This window comes from Bactrocera neohumeralis, chromosome 3 (assembly GCF_024586455.1).
Source record: "Bactrocera neohumeralis isolate Rockhampton chromosome 3, APGP_CSIRO_Bneo_wtdbg2-racon-allhic-juicebox.fasta_v2, whole genome shotgun sequence".
Taxonomy (NCBI): Eukaryota; Metazoa; Arthropoda; class Insecta; order Diptera; family Tephritidae; genus Bactrocera; species Bactrocera neohumeralis.
In genome coordinates, this window is record NC_065920.1 from 37497367 (window position 1) to 37521919 (window position 24553).

The following is a 24553-nucleotide window of genomic DNA, read 5'->3' on the forward strand; positions in this document are numbered from 1 at the left end:
TTATTTTACCACCTCTTCAAAGTCTGTGAATAATGTGTTTCAATAATGACCACCACGACCACTTCCCACATAACGGTTTGTTGGAAACTACTGAAAGTGTGATAGATCATTGGATAAATGCACCCCAAGCATTCAATTTCACAACCAAAATGGTGGACAAGGACAATGGACAATAAGCACGGCACCTCCCAACTCAAGGCGAAATCCAGTACCTTAGGAACTACTTGAGCGATTTCAATCCAATTTGGTTTGTGAGGTTACCTAAACATTTCTATTAAACACTGTGAAAATAGACGAAACTTCTGAATTTCACTTCACTTTACAGTGTACAAATCAAATATCAATGAAAATTTCAAAAAAAAAAATTTAACACAAATAGTGTCCTCAAGGTTCTTCATGTTATATCCAAAAATTGTCCAAATCGAACCGTAACTTGTGCAAAAAGTGCTTAAAACCGTATCAACACTTTCCTTACCCCCAAACTGCCGGTTCATTTTATACCTCATCTTTCGGTCAATATAATGGGTTTTCCAATAAGAGCGCTACAACATTTTCGACAGTTTTCAAACATAAATCGGCCGATACTGCTGCAATTTTACGTTCGATATTCGTACGAAGTTCATCAATCGTCACTGACTTGTTGGCATAAACCATAGACTTGCCGTAGCACCACAGGAAATAGTCTAACGGCGTCGAATAGCACGACCGAGGCGGCCAATTGACTGAGCCATTTCGTGAGATATCACGTTGGAAAAATTTGGTTTTCAATAAATCGATTGTGACATTTGGTGTGTGGCTTGTGGCGCCGCATGTTGGAACCACATATTGTCCAAGTCCATATCATTTAATTCCATAATTTTTCGGAATGCAATGGTAATTCTTAGAGTACGTACGAATGTATTTTCCTAGGAATAAAAAATTTCATTGATATCCCAAACCGTTTTTGTTTATTTAAAAAAAGCTTTTGTAGCACTCTTATTGAAAACCCGCTCTTAAAGTTGAGGCCACTGACTTCGAATTTCTGTAGTAAATTTTAATCGTTTCGACTCGTAGTTGGATCGTATATCTCATTTTCATGATAAAATGGCAAACGTTACTGAAGATAAATGTCAAAACAGCGGGAAAAAATATGGCGACGTTTGCTGTCCCTATCGGTTTACTTTTGCAGTGGCATATTGAACCATATACATATGTATATAAGAGTCTTAACGCTATCCAAAAAAATTGTTTTTAAATAACAGTGTACTATTGCCTTAAAAGCATACTGTCCCTAGTAAAATATAAAGTTTTGCCAATATTTAGAGGTGTTTTTCAGGCTTTGATCCTTGCAAGTTGCGAGAGTGTAAAATTTTCGGTTACATCCGAACTTAGCCTTTCTTGTTCTTGTATTCGTTTCAATAGTTTTTATAACATTTCAAACACAACAAGTACTTTTTAAACCCATATTATTGCTGTTTTATTTAATTGTGGATCGAAACAGATGAACATGCTAAATAAATGTCATGACAGAAGGGGCGTGAAGAAAGGAACAAGAAAAGAAAGTGGTGATTACAGTTCGTTGAATATTAAAGTTCTGTTGAGAAACATTCTCAATGGATCTATCGAATGGAGACAGCAGAAAGGAGTTTTGTATGTTGACAACCACAGATGTTCTGATTGACCTCTCCATGCCACTTATATTAAATGAAGAATTTAAACAAGACAATAGTCCGTAAAAATTACTTTGATTAATGGGAAATATTGCGATAAGGAGAACTGAAACTCACTGAAGCTATTCTACGAAATAATTGCTAATGCGAGAGTTTACGGAATATTTGCTTTGCGTACCATAACGGGGTTTAGCTTTGCAGATGGCTACTAAAGTCAGATTACTTCAAAACGATTGAATGTAATATTAAAAGTGTTCCAGTTAAGGTTAGACAAGGATAGAGATGTTTTGTTTTTTATGCGATCTCACCAAAGGCTTTTCAGCGATTGCTTGCTATAGCAAGGAAAATATGGTCCTACTACTATTAAAGTGCAGCCTCATTAACTTTCTGTTCCATCTTGAAACACATAGTGAAAGACATTAGATCTATTACAAACTTTATGCGCAATGTTACCAGTAAAAAAAACTGAAATGTACATCAATACTTAAAATTAGGTCACTGGACTTCAATTTATTCAAGTAGTTCGGTTAGTAACGACATGCGTGCACACTCGCGTATCAAAGCTCATTTAGTTGTAGTCATGAAGAAGTCTTCGATTGCATTTCTTCGTAGTTGGCCTTCATAATTAAATACATCCAAACATACTACACACATATGCATATATGTATGTTTAAGCTTATCGAGTTTCATTGTAAGCATTTACATACATATATTAAAGCGGAAGCAAAAAATCCCATTTTACAAAAGTACGAGTAAGCAATATACATATAAAATTCGGCGGAATATTTAAACAACATATGTTTTTGTTTTTATAAAAACATGCTAATTATAAATTAAAACAAAAATAAACGTTTACTTCGGTTACACTAAATTTATAATACCCTTCACAAATATAAAAGTTTTTTGTACAAGAGCTTAATTTTGATCGGTTTGTTTGAATAACAGCTTTTTGTTATATTGGTCCGATGTGAAGAATTTGTCAAATAAAGCGGGTTTCCAAGCAAGGACTTTGTTTTGATCGGTCAGTATGTATAGCAGCTACTGTATATACTACAGTGGTTCGATCTGAATAATATATGCGGAGATTGTAGTTAGACAATATTCCAAGCCATTCGTAATGATCTCTTGTCAAATATGAATTAACTCTAGCCATTCTAGAGAGAGCAGTGAGAGAATAAATAGCTTTAGTGCTATATGTTCTAACCTACTTTCAAAAAGTTTATAACTTCTATTTCTCTAACTTTGAATTTATTCCACTGATTTCCCTGAACTTCAATGGATTCAAAATAATAAGCACGTTCCGAGAGAATTCTTCTAAATATCTTTCAAATTATTTTAATAGTGTTCAACAAAGTGAAATATGTACAGTCAACCTCCCATAACCGGACACTGACGCCTGTACACTTATTGTTCGCCTATATCTGCTGCTGTCTGTCTGCTTATATTGTGAGATGTTTCATAGTTATAATAAATTGTACATATTTATTTATGTTTGAGTTTTCAAAAATTCCTTTACCGTAGTTTGTCCAACTTTCCTTCTTTCTGTTTTATAAAACAGTTTTGAAGATGACTTTCCAAATTTTTGGCGTACTGAAACTGTATGACGTCGTCCCTAACCAATTTTTCAATGCCGCGAAGTTGTTTTAGTACTTCAGTGTATAATTTAATTTGACCCGCATCATGGGTGCATACTTCATTTAGGTCTTCAGTTTCTTTATCAGAAAATTCCTCGTAACGTGATAAATGGATTTTGTATTAGCAGGTAAAAATATCAACTTTATGTTCTCTTCTGAGAGCCCATTTTTCATCAAATGTTACTAGCCATTTACATAATTTCACGAGACATCCAAGTTTTCTGATTTGACTTCTTTCAACTGGCAGGCTTCTTACATCGGCATGCTGCTTTTCCGGTCACTAACGGTTTTTCTTTATCTCCAGCCATATTGGTTAATCTTTCTTTCGAAAATTTACTTCCAACGCATTTTTCGTTCTTCAAACATGAGTCTTATTTGGCAAAGCACGGAAAAAAAGTCCAGTTTCATCTGCGTTAAATATATTTTTTGGTCTGTAGACCAATAACATGTCTGGCAGCTTTTGTTGAAATTTATGCACATCATCGGGATTAACCTCAGTAGATTCTCCACATACGTTTGAGTTCTTGCGTTAACGGCAACACTACGGGCACTTTTTTGTCTCAATTGCACGGGAACATTGCATACTGTGCCTGAGGATTAAAATTTTTCCCCTAGACGCTCAATTGTCGATCTGACAGGGTGATTATGACGACCATAATTGGACGTAGCGCATTTCAAGTTGAGGCCTTTGACTCCGAATTTCGGTAGTAATTTTTAATAATTTTAATAAATAATTTCATTTGCTGTCCCTATTGGTCTACTTTTTTAGCGTCGTTTTGAAAAAAAACCGTTACAACCGTGTTCACCTAAGACTATTATACTCTGTGGCAACAGGTTGCAAGAGTATACAAGAGAAAGATCTCTAAATTTTTTATTGTTATCATCAAAATAGCCCCAATATAAGCATGATATGTAATGTTAATTCAATTTCCCATATACTTGATATAAGCCTTATCGTTTTCTGTGAATTTTGGTTTCGGCAATATTTATAAACCCACGTCTCGTCACCAGTAATTATGCATTTACAGGCTACGATGCCAATCTCTTGCATCTCTTATGCGACCTCTATTCCACGTCGTGTTGCAAAAGATGTACTAGTTTGATACCACTCTAGCATTGACACGCTTCATACTGGTGTTTATGATAAAGCACATAGACTCCCCAAAACATTCAGTAATATTTTCAACGACTCCATAGCCGTGATTCCATTGGGAATTTCTTTTTGAAGTCTGATCTGAAAATTATTAGTAAAGTTATGTAAAGACGTGTATGAAAGAGAGAAATGAAAAAGGTTAATTTAAAATGCTCGATTTTCTAATTATTGTTCATTTAGACTTGAAGTGTAGGTAAACCATTTTGCGACACTTCAGTGAAAAGAAGTTCGAATATTTCCGAAGGCAGGTCGAAAATTACTATTTTCTTAAAATGCGATATTATTCAAAACATAAACCCGTGAGATTTAATATTATCATATAAAGTGACTACTTCCTCTTTCACATAATTATACATACATATGGTATGAATTTGCTATGTGATGTTGCGCTTTTAAAGAAAAAAATGCGAATTGTATATTTTTGTCTCCAAATGAAGATGGAAGGTTGTTATTGACAATATTTCGCGAGCACTGCCTATTTTTTGAACATTAAAATAATAATTACCAAGAATTACAAATAAACAGAAAAATTTGCTCTAAAAATACTTAAATTATTTGTAAAAAGTATTACTTATATCATTATATGTATACACCTATACATAACATAAATGTATATACGAGTATAAGAATTCGTGTAAATAAAGAAGCTCAAAAAGAGGTCAATGACTTAATTATTTGAAATTAATGTTGTTTATTAAATCTATATAAATAAATTCCAGCTGCAAATGTTGTTGTTAGCCGAAAAATTATGAAATTCAGTTCATTGTCGCCATAAAACACTTTCGATAAGTTCAATTTGCTGGCTATACAAAATCCAACTTCCACAAAATACTCCGAAACAACGTTTGTAAGCTATACTTTGTGAACGTAGTTCTTCCCTCTTCACCTTTTGCTCTATTTTCTTTCATCAGCTGCGTTAACAGTTTTCAATTTGGTGCGGTGTATGCATGTTTATAGCTCGGCCAAAGCCAAAGTGTTGCAATTGCAAATGAATTAAATTTTCGCTTCGTATAAAAGCAGCGCCGTATGTTCAAATCTTCAGCAGTCTAGCGGTTCTCTTGTACACTGAGGAACAAGCCAATCACAGAGTAAAACATGAATTATTTCGTCAACGTCATTTTTTTCGCAGCTATCGCCATTATCAGCGTAGAGAGCGCCATAACTGATAACTCCAAACAAGCTATGGTATCTTCATCATACGGCGGAGGATATGGTGGTAGCTCTTCACCATCCTACTCGGCCCCAGCTCCTGCGCCAGCGCCTTCATATGGTGGTTCTTCATCATCATCGTACTCTGCACCGGCTCCAGCGTCAGCTCCCTCATATGGCAGCTCTGCTCCTTCATACTCGGCACCAGCACCTGCACCATCATATGGTAGTTCTGCACCATCATACTCAGCGCCAGCACCCGCGCCAGCTCCATCATATGGTGGCTCAGCTCCATCCTACTCAGCACCTGCTCCAGCGCCGTCATATGGAAGTTCTTCACCATCATATTCTGCACCAGCAGCTCCTGCGCCATCCTACTCAGCACCAGCACCTGCACCATCCTATTCGGCACCAGCAGCTGCAGCGCCATCTTATGCGGCCCCAGCCCCAGCTGCTGTAGCATACGCTCCACCTGCACCAGCATCGGCTCCATCTTATCCTGCACCACCATGCCCTAAAAACTATATTTTCAGCTGCCAACCCTCTCTATCGCCTGTGGCTTGCAGCGCCCCCAGTAGCAGCGGTGGATACGGTTCAGCGGCCGCTTATTCCCAATATGTGCCATCGTACGTACTGCCTCCACTTGGATACCGCTATTAATCTATTCAATTAAATCAGAAATTAGCCAATTTACTCGGATTTAGCTTGTGTTCCAATATTTGATTTAATTAATCTTGTTCTAAATAAACCATTTTTCATTTTAAAAAGTACATATATTTTTTTATTTGTCGGCAATAGACCTTCCCCAAAGCCTGCGAAACAATACGCTATGCCCAGCTACGCTCCTAAGCCCAGCTACGCTCCAAAGCCCAGCTATGCAGCAAATACCCCTGAGAAATCATCTTGTATGGCAGTATTAGGTCAACCTCTCAGATGGTAATGAGGACAACACTACTTACACACCCCAAAAAGGAAACAAATCTCTGACCAGGCAAGATAATATATTACAAATTGGACTTCTGTAGATTTATTGTGCTTGTACTGCTCTTTACAATGAAAATACATGTATAAAAAAAACCTAAATTGAAGTTTTTGAATTCTCTTGTGTTGCGTGTCTTATTAAGTCATGGTATGTATGCATATGCGGTAGAAACCTTAAAAGATCATCATAATTTAAATAAGTTAGTCCATCAAGGAGCTACAGTAAGGAAGTCATAAAAAATATTATAGATATGTATTAACTAAACTTTGTTGTTTCCAAAGAAATAAAAATAAATATAAAATATTTATATTTTTCTAGTTACTCGAAGCCGAATTAGGTATTTGATCATTATGTCATCATATTTAGAAGAAACACTACACTAGTTAAAAACAAATTACCACTAAACGGAACATGCGACCAAGAAATTAAAACGATAAAAAGTTTAATCTGGCATTCTCTTTCTCAAGCCAAAAGCTCGACATACATATATAAAAACGGTTATATTTAAAACAACACCGATTCTGTCGGAATTGGATTAAGTTATTTGAAAAACTTTATGCTATGCGAAACTGTTTAAATAAATGTCCAAGTTTTTAGTATAAAATTTCCTTATACTCTAGGTAGGCTGAGTTGCTTCAACGGTTTTTCTGGGTTAGACATATTTGGAACATAATGCAAAGAGGTAAAGTTCATTATATAGGATATATAAGTGAACCACCATTATCAATTTTTGCCACCAAGTTACATTACGATAATTACAAAATTGTCATCTAGCATCTCGTAACATTTATATATATAGTTTTACATATCTTCTTCTTCTTAATTGGCGTAGAAACCGGTTAAGCGATTATAGCCGAGTTAACAACAGCGCGCCAGTCGTTTCTTCTTTTCGCTACGTGGCGCCAATTGGATATTCCAAGCGAAGCCAGGTCCTTCTCCACTTGGTCCTTCCAACGGAGTGGAGGTCTTCCTCTTCCTCTGCTTCCCCCGGCGGGTACTGCGTCGAATATTTTCAGAGCTGGAGTGTTTTCGTCCATCCGGACAACATGACCTAGCCAGCGTAGCCGCTGTCTTTTAATTCGCTGAACTATGTCGATGTCGTCGTATATCTCGTACAGCTCATCGTTCCATCGAATGCGGTATTCGCCGTGGCTAACGCGCAAAGGACCATAAATCTTTCGCAGAACTTTTCTCTCGAAAACTCGCAACGTCAACTCATCCGTTGTTGACATCGTCCAAGACTCTGCACCATACAGCAGGACGGGAATTATGAGTGACTTATAGAGTTTGGTTTTTGTTTGTCGAGAGAGGACTTTGCTTCTCAATTGCCTACTCAGTCCGAAGTAGCACCTGTTGGCAAGAGTTATCCTGCGTTGGATTTCTGGGCTGACATTGTTGGTGGTGTTTACGCTGGTTCCAAGATAGACGAAATTATCTACGACTTCAAAGTTATGACTGTCAACAGTGACGTGAGAGCCAAGTCGCGAATGCGACGACTGTTTGTTTGATGACAGGAGATATTTCGTCTTGCCTTCGTTCACTGCCAGACCCATTTTCTGTGCTTCCTTGTCCAGCCTGGAGAAAGCAGAACTAACGGCGCGGGTGTTGAGGCCGATGATATCAATATCATCGGCATACGCCAACAGCTGTACACTCTTATAGAAGATGGTACCTTCTCTATTTAGTTCTGCGGCTCGAACTATTTTCTCCAAAAGCAGGTTGAAAAAGTCGCACGATAGGGAATCGCCTTGTCTGAAACCTCGTTTGGTATCGAACGGCTCGGAGAGGTCCTTCCCGATCCTGACGGAGCTTTTGGTGTTACTCAACGTCAGTTTACACAGCCGTATTAGTTTTGCGGGGATACCAAATTCAGACATCGCGGCATAAAGGCAGCTCCTTTTCGTTCTGTCGAAAGCAGCTTTGAAATCGACGAAGAGGTGGTGTGTGTCGATTCTCCTTTCACGGGTCTTTTCCAAGATTTGGCGCATGATGAATATCTGGTCGGTTGTTGATTTGCCAGGTCTAAAGCCACACTGATAAAGTCCAATCAGTTTGTTGACGGTGGACTTTAATCTTTCACACAATACGCTCGATAGAACCTTATATGCGATGTTGAGGAGGCTAATCCCACGGTAGTTGGCGCAGATTGTGGGGTCTCCTTTTTTATGGATTGGGCATAGCACACTTAAATTCCAATCGTTGGGCATGCTTTCGTCCGACCATCTTTTACAAAGAAGCTGATGCATGCACCTTCCTTGTGTTTGGTGGCGCGCGTTTTTTGCTGCACAGAGGCGGGTGCGAATCTTAGCTGCAACAAGATAGTGGTCCGAGTCGATGTTAGGACCTCGGAGCGCACGCACATCTAAAACACTGGAGACGTGTCTTCCGTCTATCACAACATGATCGATCTGGTTGGTAGTTTTTCGTAGTTTTACATATACATATATATAAATTATCAGGATGAAGATACAAGTTAAAATCCGTGTGACCGTTTGTCCCTCCATCCGTCCGTCCGCCGTCCTTCTGTGCAATTTGACTAAAAATGGAAATTTTTCCCGGCATTGTAAGATGGTTGGTATTAAAGATGGGAGTAATGAATGTAACTACTTCCACGCCCACAAAACGCCATTAAGCGAAACTGTATAAAGTGCAATAACTAAGCACCATATCGCTCGGCCAAATTAAAAAGTCCTGTATTTACAAAACAGGCAATATACAAAAAGACCCTGTTCAAAATACAGGCAGCATAAAACAAAAATAATTTTAAGACGGGTGGATATTCCCGCATATTAGCAACGTAAAACAAAAATAATGAATAAATTCTCCCTCGATATAAGACATTTCATTCCCCCCCACCAGGGGTAAGGAATGACAAATTTTTTTTTTTGAGGTCAATGTTTGATGATACATACAAATCAAACACTGACACTGTAAAAATTGTTCAAACCGGAGTACAACCCCATTCACTGCCACCACGGTACTGTTGAAAACTACTAAAAGTGCGATAAATGCATAACTAAATATGGCAAAGACATAAAATTTTACACCTGAAATGGTATGAGAGTTCTTTATGGGAGCCAGGATAAAAACTAGTCAAAGGGCGCAGTGCCGCCCACTTTTAAGTAAAATCACATATTTCGGGACTCGATCGACCAAGATCGACTAAATTTTGTACTTTACATTCTTCTCAATCTCAACTCCAATATCCATATTTGACTTTTGTGCCGGAATTATCAGTCAATGTATGAGATATACAATTAAAATTCAGAAAAAATCCGCTCCTGATAACAGTGTGTCTTTGTATTAAAAATATCAATATCAGTCAATATTTCCCTGAGACTTCATATACGTAATATACGCATTTTCGACTTCCGAGTGAATTTATACTGCATATATAGGCCAATATGTTAGTTATCTCAATGAAAATGAGAATGTTTTATGCATACCAGTGTATCTTTGTGTCTTAAATATATACAATTAAGCGAAAACTTGGCCTAGGCCTATATAACTAATATCATAATTTTCGAACATTTGGCTGACTTTACTCCATATGACTTTTTTACTTCAAAATAAGGAAGGTTTTTAATCTATAATAAGTAGGGATACCATATCGGTCTCAGTCAAATTCATCAATCAATCTGTCAGCTAATCGAATTTGGTCACCAACTTTTACCCAACCGCCTAACTCCATCGTTTTTTTCGGTTTTTTTTTCTTAGATCATTCTTTCGATTTAGTTAGGGGTATATAAAATGAATACCATTTTTCGAATCTACACTAAAACGCTGTGATGCTCACCTTTTTCACGCACTCGCTCAAAAAAAATTATAATAATAAAAAAATCGCCGATTCAGGAGGAAACCAGGGAATCAGTGCAATTTTCACGAAAATCAGGAAATTCCCTGAAAAATCAGGGAACAAGGTACCCCTAATAATAAGGAGCTAAAAAGTTAGATTAAATGAATATTAGCAAGTTTTTTATGATACGCTAAATGCCAACTTTGGACAACAAAAGAATTTCAATTTACACTTATTGACATGACAAAACATAAAAATATTAAATAGAAAGGATAGTGATAAATCACCAAGTGTTTGGATAGTAAATCTTTACGGTTATTTGATGCGTTGGCAGAAAAATTGGATGGGTTGAATAATCAATCAACCGAGCAATTGAGCGAGATTGATGAGCCGATGTTTTCATTCTAAATGAAACGACTTTAATGTACAGTTTACAATTTTAATTTATTTGTTGTATTAAATGACACAAACAACTCGCAAAAAACTTTGATTTAACCATTGTAAAAATGTATTTTTTTCATTTATCCTATTTACATATGTATGTACGTATACTGGATAATTTGTTAAGCGGGTAACAAATTTTCAATTTACTTAAAATGTAAGTTTAACTTTATTTCAACGGCTATACGGGTATACTATTATGTGAATGTATACATATGTATTAGTGCTTACACAACTAAAAAATTGATTTACGGCTTTATTTGCTTAATTTATAATTTTTTTGTAGTAAAACTCATAAGAATAATTATAACGACAAGTTTACAACTGTTTATCAGTATACACGATCGAGTTAAGGAAGATTGTATAACATGAGTCTTTGATGTACAAATGAACATTCATTTCAGATATATGTATGTAACGGTAAACTAACTAAACGTTTCTAATAAGATATATATTTATATACGTACGCATGTTTGAACTTATATACAAGTTTTTGTACACGTATGTATGCATAAGTATACATTTAATTATTCTAAATACTTATAAACAATTGAATATTGAAACACTTTTATAATCTCTTATTTACAAAATTTTTTAATAAAAATTATGACTAACTTTAAAATATGTTTATGGTCTCAATATCTAAACTTTGCGCCATATAATCCTAAAACTTATGAATTTTTAATGATATATATAATTTGGCAATTTGAAGTAGTTATTCTAACTAAAAACGATTCTAATCTGACACACTTAAAAATGTTAATATGTGTTTATTCCTTTATTATGATTGCCTGTTTATAGATTTTGAGAAGTGCTAAGATATTAATTATAGATGAATACTATATGTACGTTAGATGATGTACCTATCCATATGTATATAGTATTTGAGTAAGGAAGCAATAATACAGTCTAATATTGGCGAGGGATGTTCCAAGTACATCGGTTTACACATAACGTGTCACTTGGGCGTAAAACTCCGAGAGACAGGCGTTTAGTTGAGCGAATGATGGACGCTCGCCCGGTAGAAGCGCCCAACAGTAGGCCATTATCGTGAAGCTGTGAATGGGTTAAAAAAAACAACAAATATATATTATTACTATTATTATTAATGTGTGAGGATGAGTGCATATTAATTATAGAATTATTGCATATTATTATTGAAAATATTGTTTTAATGAAATTCTAAATAGTTTAAAATGTGTCTAGTTAAGAAAATTAGATTCCAAAGGTACTTCGTAGAGTACTGTGATGTAGAAGAAAGTTGGAGTGTACGGTTTTTCTCAGTACGACAGTACGATCGCGGCAATGGTTGGAGTTGGACCAAATACATATTTGCCTTTGTAAAAAAAACTATTCGATTTGGACTAAAAATCCCCATGTTTTAAAAATTTTTTTTTTCGCCGCCTATCATAAATCTAACAAAACATCTAATTTTGATTCCAGCCGAGTCGTGCGGATGACTGACGTATCAACATCAATTGAATAGCTTTAATTCTGAACAAGATATATTAAGTTTGCTACGAATTTTGCATTACTCATGAATGAAATGTGGAACACTATACTGTCTTAAACTTTTTAGGTCTTTTTGGTTTGTTCGGGATTTTCTTCAATTTTGCTTTTTGTTAAGTTTTAAGTAAGCAGAAGTAAACTAAAGTATATTATCTAATTATAATTATAGTTTCTAATTTATTACGTTTAATGAGTAAAACACAAACTAGCTTTTATGTGCTTATACAAAAGCGGCCGATTTTATAGTTTTTAAAGTAATACCGCGACTAAACTTCGGGTTTCAATTGAAAATAAATAAAATATTAATTTCAATATAGCGTAAATGAAATTAAATAAAAAAAAATAATATATAAAAATATAATTTTTTCACCGCATTTCGGTCTCTTACATTTGAGGTCATTTTGTAAGGCTCCGTAGCTTTCAAATGATTTTGTCTATAGCTCAAGGTGTTTTGTTTTTAATTTTTAATATTTTTGTTATGTTATTAACTAATTTCTAAATAAAAGAAATTTTATGCCGGAAAAGTACCGCTATAAAAAGTTGTCAAATATGCATAACACTTGAAAATTTTTAGTGGTAAGCTTTGCGTGGCCACGAGGGTACATACATATGTATATGAAACGATTTGTCAAAATCACCACCACGCACCAATCGTTTCTACTTTTCGCTATTTGGCGCCAACTCGACAACATAACCTAGCCGGAAAATGTAACCTCCATCCATCCGGACAACATAACCTAGACAGCGCAGCCGCTGTATCTTGATTCACTGAACAATGTCAATGTTGGCGTATATCTCGTACAGCTCATCGTTCCATCGACCCTCACCAATATGAAAAAGGACCATAAATCTTTCGCAAAACCTTCTTCTCGAACATTCCTAAGGCCCTCTTATCAGATGACGTCATTGTCCATGCCTCCGCACCATATAGCAGAATCGACATTTTGAGAGACTTGCAGAGTTTGGTATTTGTTCGTTGAGAGAGGACTTTACTTTTCAGTTGTCTACTCAGTCTAAAGTAGCACCTGTTAGCAGGAGTAATTCAGCGTTGGATTTCAAGGCTGATAATGTTGTTGGAATATACATATTTGTCATATAGCAACGATAAAATATTATCTTCTTATATCTTATTGATAAATGAATTAAATAAAATATACTTACAGTTCGTCCGGACAATTGAACGGCTGCGCTAATCGATAACCATCTTTCAGATAATGTTCCATCTCGAAGGGATCCACCTCCGAGTATGGTTGCTTGGCATAAGTGCATAATTCCCACATAAGTACGCCGAACGCCCACGAATCGCTCGCTTCCGAAAACTGTTTGTGCTGTAAAGCTTCCAAAGAAAGCCATTTCACTGGACGGTTTTCACTGTCACCTAAACAATTGTAGTCGCAAGCAAAGAGATCGCGGGACAGAGAACTGTCCGACAGTTTCACACGCAATTGATCATCAATACTGTATGTAAATAAATATATAATATTAATTTTATATTAATCAACTAATGTGATCAACGGAATTTTATTCAATGAACGCAGTGTAATATTTTGCTGCAATAATACTTACACACAGTTTCGCGTTGCTATATCCTTATGTACAACGCCATGACTATGTAAGTGAACCAGAGCTTGGGCCAACTGTGTGGACATCATTACTATTTGTACGGTAGTTATGGTTCTTGCGCAAGATGGATCAAGGAGGAAAAGTTTCAGATTACGAGTAGTGTTCGGCGCAGAGTATAGAACAAAAGGCGTCGTATGATCTTCAATGGAGACGCCCAAAACCGAAAGAATGCCCTGATGAGAAGCTCCATACAGAGACATGCCTTCTTGCAGCAGTAAAGACACTTGCATTTGGCTGGCATGCTGCGCCACCGTTTTCACCAGCACATCTTGATTGTCATTATATGTTCCTCGATAGACGCGTCCAAATGTGCCCTCTTGCAGCAGACTAGAGAGACGCACGCGACAACGTTCCACTGTCAACTCCGATATACGCCTGTGTAGCTCTTCCGGGTGTTGCGGTTCTACTTGTACTTTGCGTGGCAGAGAGCTTTGTATCGATGCAATTATAGATGGGTGACCATTGTAGGTGGCAGACTGCTGACATGAAGCATGCGTATTAAGACGCTGAAAGCTTGATGTGCGCATCGGTTGACCATGATTTTGACGCTTTGCCGAGCGTCGTACACAGTAAGCGGTTAATAGCAGTACTATGACAAGCGCTAACGCCAAAGAGCTACCCACAATGATGGTCAGCATACCTGTTGGTGGTGGTACAGCAGTCTCTAGCAGCACCGGTCCATGCACCGTGTTATCTTCCTCTGGCTCGACAAGCAAACACATTTTTTTGCGTCTAAATACCAAATGAGTCACATTGTTAAGAGCTCGATTGAGTATAACCTCTAAGGAAATCGAGACGTCCACTTCGGAAGCGCGAATGCCTGAGCATTTTAGACCGATCGTAAATGTCTGTACGCTAGTTGGTATCTCGCCGATTTGTGGTATAACCATTAAGGGTCTTGGCAAGACCTCCGGTTCTGATGTAATTACATTAATGCTATACGGTAGCGGTCGACCGGCTAAACTTTGCCAGGTGAACGTGATGTCACGTATATTCGCCGGCACTGGTACAACAAAATTAAGCGCGTAATTATTGACGTGGCCTTCGCGTACATAGTACACTTCGGCAGAGACACCTAGAAGATAAGAGAAATGTTTGCTGTTACTATTGTTAGTCTTGACAAGAGAGGTGGTGTTTCAGTATATGTTAATGCTTACTGTGTTAAAGAAAAGTACTAAATAAAAGTCTGTACATTAAAATTGTAGTGAAGTCACGCAAAAATGGAATATATGTATACTAAGACTGTATGCAAAGTTAGGTTATGTTAGGTTATGAGGTCGATCGTAACAGGGATCCCACTTGGACAGCTCAGAACGCCGATCCGTTATGGTACCTAAAAATTATGTAATTTGATGAATACATCTTACACCAGAAAATGATCAAGGGCACTTGTTGGTCATCTCAACAACAACGTATGATTGGAATAATGTTTAGAGAGCTGTTCAATTGAAATCAACTAAAATTGTCGATATGTGACAGTGGATGAAATAAGAGAATCTTGGTGATTCGGAATAATATTTGGGATGGTTCGTAAATGTGCAATTTTTACCTGGTAAGTAGACAGACGACAACGAATTTTGACGATCTAATTGGACAAGCTTTTGCTACACAATCTGATTGTCGGAGCCGATGTAAGTCTCAAAGAAGATCTTCCGTCACTTCTGAAAATGAAAAGCATCCGATAAGCTGATTTCCTGCACCAGCAGCACTGTTTCAAATCATACCAGTATGCGGGGTATAAATGTAAAACATTAAATATTCTTGACTGGCACTGTGGATTACATAACTTTAAGAAAGCTTGTGTTCTTAATTTCACAAAAATTTTACACATTTTGGCAACCGAAACGGTTTAAAGATCATATTGTGGGTAGAAATTGATTGCACAAACCTTTGACATACTTATTATAGCACATTCACTGACCGCTATCTTAGGTATAAGGTTTATTAGAACAACGGACATTGAGATATGTATATATACGTATACTTATATTGGAGTTTGGTCCCTTCATTTGCGCTACAAAAGTCTTTGTGTGTGAACTCCGACTTAGTGTCCTTAAAAATCTGATAGATGTAAGCTCTTACAAATGCATATAAGTTGAAACTTTGAACTTCACAAAATAATTATTGAATTTTAGACATACAAGTAATATAAATTATTTCAGTTCTCGATTATTGAGTTTAAACATAGAACAGCTATTTATGTATTAAAACGTTGGACAACTGAGGTATACATTTAATAATTTTGTGATTCTTCTTTCTTAGTTCTCTGATGAATCGACGTTACAAGTTTTCGAGAGGAAGGTTCTGGGGAAGAACTCATTGCATTGGCAATGACGAATACCACATTCGATGGAACGATGAACTTTACGAGATATAAGATATTAATTAAGATACAGCGGCTCCACTGGCAAGGTTATGTTGTCCGGGTGGAAGAAAGCACCTGGAACGGATCTCGCCAAAGACGAACAAATCTGCAATTCGAAAATTATATTGGGAATATCTTTTGCCGTTGCAATAAAAATGCACTTACCAAATAATGGTTGGTCTAACGAATCACCTTTAGCTATAATAGACTGAGCATTTTTGTGGCTTCGTATACTATTTTTTTTTATTCATTGGATTCTTTGAAAAGATCTTTCCTCACCAATTTTTATTATATACAGTAGAGTCCCGCTAATCCGGACATGGCCTAATCCGGATTCCACTGTAATCTGGACAGGGTTAAGAAACTCAAAATTTCTATTATGTCCCTTGTAATCCGGACCGACATTCTCTATCCGTATTCTCTAATCCGGATCACATGTTTATTATTCACCACATTCGCTTTTATGCTTTATTGGTTTAAGTTTTTTTTGTTTTTTTTTTTTTGGAACATGTGTATTATTTGTTATAATAAACAAACAGAAATTCATAAATAATTTTTCATAATACATAGTTCTGATATGTCTTTGGTAATCCGGATTTTCTTATATTCCGGATAGGGGCCGGTTTTAATTGATCCGGATTAGCGGGCCTCTACTGTAACGAACAAAATGTACAAACATGCACACTTCTTATGTAAACGTGCTTATAATTATGTGTTATGGTAAGCGAATATTAAGGTTATGATGGCATTAAAGAGTTTAGCGAAAGCCGCATTGTCGGGCTTCGCTTCGGCACATGTTACAATGAAGAATTGTGAGGGAGTAACGACAACAAGCAAACAGGTTGGATTGCGATGAGAGTGTATTGAGAGGAGATTGGCCAGTCAACGAAGCACAATCGATATCCTTATCAAAAGCTACCACGTCAGACGCACTACATATTACCACTTTCGTACCTACATAAGTATGCCACAATGATATATGGAAATGTGTATAAATGCACACACACAAATGTACATACATATGCGTACATTATGCCAGCAACCTAGGGATAGTACCGTTACTATGTGAATGATAGGCACTTACTCATGCACATCCTTTTGTGTGCGCTCAAGTGATTGCGAGTGTGCAAGTCTGTGCTTTGGTCAATGTTAAAAGCTTAATTGCGGTTGATAGTGAGGCGCCTAATGAGTGGGTTGATGGCTAACGACACGTTCGAAAGCGCACACACACAAGCACACATATGTGTATTGATTATGAGGCTTGGTTGAGGAATGGAAGGAATGCTGTGAAGGCCTTCAGTTGGGTGCTTATAAGAAAATATTGACAAAGCAATTTTGTAACAGAACAATTAAGCACTTAAGCATTAATGGCAACGAATGAGGATTGCCGGCGACTGCGAGTAAGAAGACGGTCAAGTGTTGCATGTTGTATGTGTGAGTGTCCGATAGCTGCACGCAAGTAGCTGAAGCTGAAATTAACAATTGTGGGAAACACTTCATGCAGCCAATAAAGTTACTTAATGGCTAAGTGTGAATAAGGCTAATAGGAAAATTAATGTGTCCGATTTAAGGCTGGAAGAAAAAGAAGGACGATGCAGTTGGCAGTTGAAAAAAATGCTGACTGTTTCTCACACAGACTTAACTTAAAACTAATAAGTAACAGAGGCAAGTGTAAACTTTTTTGCTACGAAGTCAAAGCGAAAATCGTCAAAGGTATAAAGAAACAATTAAGGGAAGTGTGCCCCAAAAAGGAAAGAAAAAACTGAAAGCGCTTTTGAGGAGTCAAGAGAGTGCGGTTACAGCCAAAATACAAAAGTAAAAAGGATTTTAAGCCAAAGGAAAAGAAAAAAAACAGGAAAAAACGACAGAGGCGCATGAATATAAAGACACCACACGGCTACAAGAAAAGGCGAAATATACTGAAAGTAAAGTGAATAAGATTAAAAGGTAAAGACGAAAATGCGATAACTCTTCAACATTTAAATGAATTTGTCGAACAGGTGATAATGAAATGGAATGGGCGGTACTGGCACAAAGCACAAATTATTATGTATTTGTCCCACAGCGTCAATGTAATTATTTTTGATGAAAAATTTAAGCAAAGCTGTTAACTTTATAGTTTTGTTTACAAAATTGAAGAAAACATAATATCGAACTTCAATACTTCCTTGTCCAAAGTACAAAATGTGGAAAACCAATTATACGCGAACCCATATTATGAAGTTCTCACGACGCTAACGTTGGTTCGCTATGTCTTAGTTTTCGTCAAAAAAAGTCTTCGAGCAGAAAATTAATTTGCATTCAGAGAGCCTTGAGAAAATGGTAGAAAATTTTGTACCGCTGAAAGTGAAAGTTGTATATATTATACAGAATTAGTTTTTAATGCTCATCATTAGTCATCATAATCGTCCAATTTTTTATATCAGCCAATTTTTTTAAAGATGAAGTCAGATTAACTCATAAGTTTACAATTTACAAAACAAAAATATAGTTTTATTATTTCTTCTGCTCTCGCATCATGTAGAATTCCGGGTGATTGTTTGTACGTCGGTCCGTTTTAGCAAGCGATAGGTTGAGTAAAAATTGATATATCTTCATGAAACTTCGTACACATATTGTCAACATAAGAAGGTACGATAAGATCTATCACTTTACAGAATACTAATTACGCACCCATGAAGTTATTGGAGTAAAACGTTGCACAAATAGTGGCTTTGATGTGCCATGCTATGTATGTAATAATCTCCTTTGATGGTTCTTCCTTTTTCAACGTAGTCAATAAAAATTATTCCTGCGCATCCCGAAATGCCCCTAACCTTGCCAGCCGAATGCTGTGTTTTTCCACGCTTTTAAGCGGGTTCATCGTGCGCGGTCCATTCGAATGACTGTTGATTGCACTTCTGCGTGAAATGATGGAGCCAAGTTTCATTCATTGTCGCATATCGGGCTTATTACGCCTGAACATCTCCATACACTGCTTTGTATCATCAACTCGTGAATGATATGATGTACACGTTTGGTTAACTTCTTAGAGTGCCTGCTATCTCGGACAACATTACTTTATGGTCATTCAAAATTATTTTGTGGATTTTATTGATGTTTTCGTAGGTAGTAATAACCTGTGGGCGTCCACTGCGATCACCGTCTTCGGTGCTTATTTCACCACGGCTAAATTTAGCATACCAATTCTTGATGGTTGGTTTTCTTGTGACAGTGTCAGAATACTTGTCATCAAGCCAAGTTTTTGTTTCAACTCTATTTTTGCCCTTCAAAAAGCCAATCTTTTATCAACATGCAAAATTCCTTTTCACTCATCTTTTCACAATAAAAAAAGTTGCTACCTCAAAATGGTATAATTCACAAACTAGTTATCCGACAGCTGTGAAATGTATAAACGAAGGTTATGGCTAACTAAAAATCATACATAATTTATGGGCAATGTACTGTACAATGACTGTTATATTAGACTAGAGGCTTGTCAGTTCCCCACTTGTTTATTTTCATCCAAAGTTTTGGGGTGTTTGCAACAAACCAAAATTAGAGATTATAAAGATGGGCAAATTTGAGAAAAGTTAAACAAAATAAATACATACATGTATTTGTATAATGTATTATAGTGTATAGATTTTGAATCTCATATAATTTCATTCTTAGGTCATTTGCGAATATAGAAATTTGTATGTTGTGGAAGTCTGTTGAAAAACAAACTTGTTAAAAGGCAGAGGAAATCAATCAAAAGCATAGAACATTTTCCCTAATTCATGTTAAAATACTTTCGCTTTTCGATGTCAAGAATTTCCTTTGAGGTTGTAGAAAAGTGCGATCTCTAACAAAAACTTCAAATGTTATCTAAGAACTTAGTGTTGTGCCTAAAAAATGTATACAATGTATATGTCTTAATCTAAAGCCGAAATTGATTAACACACTTCTATTTGTAAGCGAAACTATCAAAATGGGGAATGCCGTCAACGCATTGTCTACACTTCCTATGAAATGTATCAAGCGGGTCAAATTCAATAAACACAAAATTGTAACAAATCTCAATCTCACCAAGTCCATTTGCATCTAGATCGATGCGGAGTCCACCGTCAGGTGCGTAGTCGTGTCAACGCTGACAAGCGGCTTATCTCTTGCTGCTTAACGCCTCAGCACTCTGTACTCGTGCTGACGAAAATTTGCACTCCACCCACATTGCCGCAATGACAACGCTGCTCTCTTTTTGTCACCTGAGTCTAGGTGACAACGAAAGACACGGAACGGCACAAATGAGCAGCCAGTGAAGCCATCGCACTTAATAAAGGAAAGTAATTTCCGCTATACACGTTGAGAGGCAGTGCTAATGGGGTAAAGTGTGCCATCTGGTTCTTCTACCGTTTGCATTTTGCCATATTCTTTTCTTACCCTTCCTTCCAATACTACGCACCTAAGATGTATATTACGATTTTAATCCGCTTTAATCCTATATTGTCACCCCCGAAAATGTGCGAACCTATTCTGGCTGGAAAGCTGTAAATTCAAAAGCTGTGCGGCGGACTGTGAGTAACGGAAAACGCGCATCAAAGCAATTCGAAAAGAGGAGAAACCAACGCAGCAGGGCAGATAGTAATAGCAATTGACGTGGAAGCGCAGAAGCCAAAGTAGAGACGGGGTAAGTTTGGTTATAACCAAAAATGCCACAATGATGATGAGCAAACGCAGACAAGATTTCAAAATCTTTTTGCACATTTCGCAATTCACACCTATGCCACCACTTTCAACTGGATCACATCACAATTACAACAACAATCAAAGCACAAACCAACAACACAGTCAAACAAACAGGCTTTTCGGCAAAGATGGGCATAGAAGCCAGAGCTATGCGTATGCTCACTGTGTTGTTTGGCGGGAGCGAAAGGTAAAAAGATAGCATCATCATCAGCGTAAAATCCAAAACAGCATTGACGGCTATGGTGATGGTGGTGAAGGAGGAGTGCAAGTCACACACTTAAGAAATTTTCGACATTACTAACAGCATTACTTTTGATGTCAACAGCATTTGCATTGGCGCGACTGACACATCCTGCGACAAGTATGTGTACATTATTACAACTGGGGCATAGGGAATTCAAACACTACCACCTAGGATACTAGAAAGAGGGTCAAAGGGTATGCGGAGGCGAAGGAGGAAAATTAATCATGTAACATTGTTGTATGTAGTGCTCTTTAACCTTCAAAGTATAACAGTAAATTTTGGGCTAGTTGATTCTTGAGTCAGGGTGATAGAATCGATCCTACAGATATATATAGCACAAAATTTATTTCCTACATTAAGCTCAGTCGAGGGATCGATTTGTTAGTTTTTCGCACTAAGGAATTCTTGCTTTATTATACTCGTAATACAAATAAATATTTAGAGGCTGCTTTGTTCTTTACTCGGCTATAATCGAGTAAGCGGTGTCTACGACATGAAGGAAGCAGAAAAATATTTAGTTTTTATTTAACCCCTACATTCGTCTCACTAATCTGCAAGTGCGTATTTTTATACCCTTCCAACATGTTGCTACAGTGTATAATAGTTTTGATCACTTAACGATTATTTCTAATACCAAAAACTGTTTGAGATAGATTTAGAGTTATATATACTAAATAAATTTATAAATGATCGAGATGACGAAACGATATATAAAGCTGTAATTTGGTATGCCAATAGCATTAATGAGGAGCTTCTCCGGGCTGAAACTCTTTAAATAGAGGGGTTGTCCCGCCCCTGAATATATTTCAAATATATATGTCCCAAACTATTCAAGTTATATCACCCAATTACCCAGGCCGCTCGGCACGTAACATATCTTAGATCCTATTAGACCAATTTCAACCATCGACAAACTCTTACTTGTTTAAAATAATAAATGATGAAAGTTGTTTGCACAACTGACGAATGAATTTAACTACTTCAAAGGGGATAATAATGCATCTACGGTCTATTTCCACCTAACAGTATAATTATTCCACAGCATAATTATCCTTACTATCTCACTGTATGTATTACAAAATTTACGAAAATCGGCTGAAAATGCGGGAAGAAGCCGCTGCCCAGCTGGTTGGCCGACCTATTCAAACACGGCGGCGAAGAACTGATAAAGAGCATGCATCAGCTTCTTTGTAAATGTGGTCAATTGGAATTTATGTTCGCTCTGCCCAATCCACAAAAGGGAGACTCCACAATCTGCGCCAACTACCGTGGGATAAGTCTCTTAACTATTCCATATAAGGTTCTACCGAGCGAATTGTGTGAAAGACTAAATCCCATGGTCAACAAACTGATTGGACCTTATCGGTGTGGCTTTAGGATTGGAAAATCAACAACCGACCAGATATTCACCATGCGCCAAATCTTGGAAAAGTCCCTTGAAAAGATAATCGACATTCACCACCTCTTCGTCGATTTTAAAGCTGCTTTTGGCTAAAAGGAGCTGCCTTTATGCCGCGATGTCTGAATTTGTTATCCCCTAATACGGCTGTGTAAACTGACGTTGAGTAACACCAAAAGCTCCGTCAGGAACGGAAAAGCCCTCTCCGAGCCGTTCGATACCAAACGAGGTTTCAGACAAAACGACTCCCTGCGACATCTTCAACCTGCTGCTGGAGAAAATAATTCGAACTTAATCAAGTAGTTACAATCTTTTATAACGTGTACAGCTGCTGGCGTATGCCGATGATATTGATATCATTGGCCTCGACACCCGCGCTGTGAGTTCTGCGAGGGTAAGACGAAATATATCCTGTCATCAAACAAACAGTCGTCGCAATCGTGACTAAGCTCCCACGACACTGTTGACAGTAATAACTTCGATGTTGTTGATAATTTCGTCTATCTTGGAACCAGCATTAACAGCTACAATAATGTCAACCTCGAAATCCAATGCTGAATAACTTTTGCTTACAGGTGCTATTTTGGACTGTGTAGGCAATTGAGAGTTAAAATTCTCTCTCAACGAACAAACAACAAACTTTACAAGTCACTCATTATTCCCGTCCTGCTACATGATGCAGAGGCATGAACGATGATAAAATCTGATGAGTCGACGTTACGAGATTTCGAGAGAAAAGTTCTGCCCAAAGATTTATGGTCCCTTGCGCTGTCTGTATGAGATATACGACGTCACTGACATAGGCAGCGAATTAAGAGACAGCGGCCACGCTGGCTAGGTCATGTCGTGCGTATGGACGAAAACACTACAGCTCTGAAAGTATTCGACGCAGTACTCGCCGGGGGAAGCAGAGGAAGAGGAAGACCTCCACTTTGTTGGAGGGACCAGGTAGAGAAGGACCTGGCTTCGCTTGGAATCTCCAATTGGCGCCACGTTGTGTAAAGAAGAAGCGATTGGCGCGCTGTTGTTAACTCGGCTATAATCGCGAAATATCGTGTCTACGCCAGTAAAGAGTAAGAGAAGTATTAAGTTTTCCCCAATGAAAGGACTATGTTGGCAAATTTTCGACAAGCTTGGGTTAAAGTGTTTATTAATAACAACTTTAGAAACTTATGATACATATGTATGTAGTAAAAATAATATTCAAATAAATTTAGTTAAACATTTCGATGATTAGAACGTTTAGAAAATAATAAAAAATATGAAAATCCTATACTCAGAATTCTGTCAACCTAAAACATTCATGTGATAGTAAACCCATTTTATCTGTTGTCTGAGCTTTTAGTAATGCTTAAGTTGAAGAATTAAACGTTATTTAAAATTCGCAAATCACATTCATTATGAAACTTCACTGTAATACATATTAAAAGACGAAATTCAAGCAAATCGCCTGTTAGTATGAATAACCTACTCTTTATTAAACAGAATACTCTGCCGTCCAATAAATTCATAGCACCACCACCAAGAAACGAAAATGAGCGCAACCTAATAATAATATGGAGATCTTGAACGCCGGAAATTGCGCTAAAAAGAGAAACGTGCCAGTATGTGGAATATTCAGAAGTAAAAGCAAAAGTGCAAAATTGATGAAAAGTACACTCCAAGATAATGAGATAAAAACACGATTTTACGCAGCCTCATTGTCGGCGCAATAAAGTGTGCAATGCAAGGAATAAGGGGTGCATGGCTTTTTTAACTGCATCCAGTACCGCCCGCCACATACACATATTTACTCGTTGTCACTTAATAAGCACTCATTAACTATATCCTGAAACAGATTTATAGTGAGGATACGAACACACAATATACCATATTTAATCGTTCTTAAATTATTTTCCATTA

General features: G+C 37.1%; 2 protein-coding genes across 2 annotated transcripts; one reads left to right on the top strand and one right to left on the bottom strand.

Moving 5' to 3' along the window:
• Nucleotides 1-5470: 5470 nt before the first annotated feature.
• LOC126753466 (uncharacterized) lies at nucleotides 5471-6668 on the top strand. Its single transcript, XM_050464968.1, has 2 exons — nucleotides 5471-6211; nucleotides 6384-6668. The coding sequence occupies exons 1-2, from the start codon at nucleotides 5532-5534 to the stop codon at nucleotides 6523-6525; spliced, it is 822 nt and encodes a 273-aa protein (XP_050320925.1). The 5' UTR covers nucleotides 5471-5531; the 3' UTR covers nucleotides 6526-6668.
• A 4120-nt stretch (nucleotides 6669-10788) lies between these two features.
• LOC126752998 (tyrosine-protein kinase Dnt) lies at nucleotides 10789-17395 on the bottom strand. Its single transcript, XM_050464093.1, has 4 exons — nucleotides 17386-17395; nucleotides 13880-15011; nucleotides 13475-13771; nucleotides 10789-11860 (listed from the first exon to the last, which is right to left on the bottom strand). Exons 1-4 carry the CDS (start codon nucleotides 17393-17395, stop codon nucleotides 11749-11751), a joined length of 1551 nt encoding a protein of 516 aa, XP_050320050.1. The 3' UTR covers nucleotides 10789-11748.
• Nucleotides 17396-24553: the final 7158 nt, after the last annotated feature.

Bases quoted from the DNA above. Each gene is read 5' to 3' on its own strand.
- LOC126752998 (XM_050464093.1), bottom strand. The intron at 13,772-13,879 runs GTAAGTATTATT...ATTTACATACAG, and splicing joins ATAGCAACGCGAAACTGTGT to TATTGATGATCAATTGCGTG. The intron at 11,861-13,474 runs GTAAGTATATTT...ACCCATTCACAG, and splicing joins TTCAATTGTCCGGACGAACT to CTTCACGATAATGGCCTACT.
- LOC126753466 (XM_050464968.1), top strand. From the start codon at position 5,532: ATGAATTATTTCGTCAACGTCATTTTTTTCGCAGCTATCGCCATTATC. The intron at 6,212-6,383 runs GTACGTACTGCC...TGTCGGCAATAG, and splicing joins TATTCCCAATATGTGCCATC to ACCTTCCCCAAAGCCTGCGA.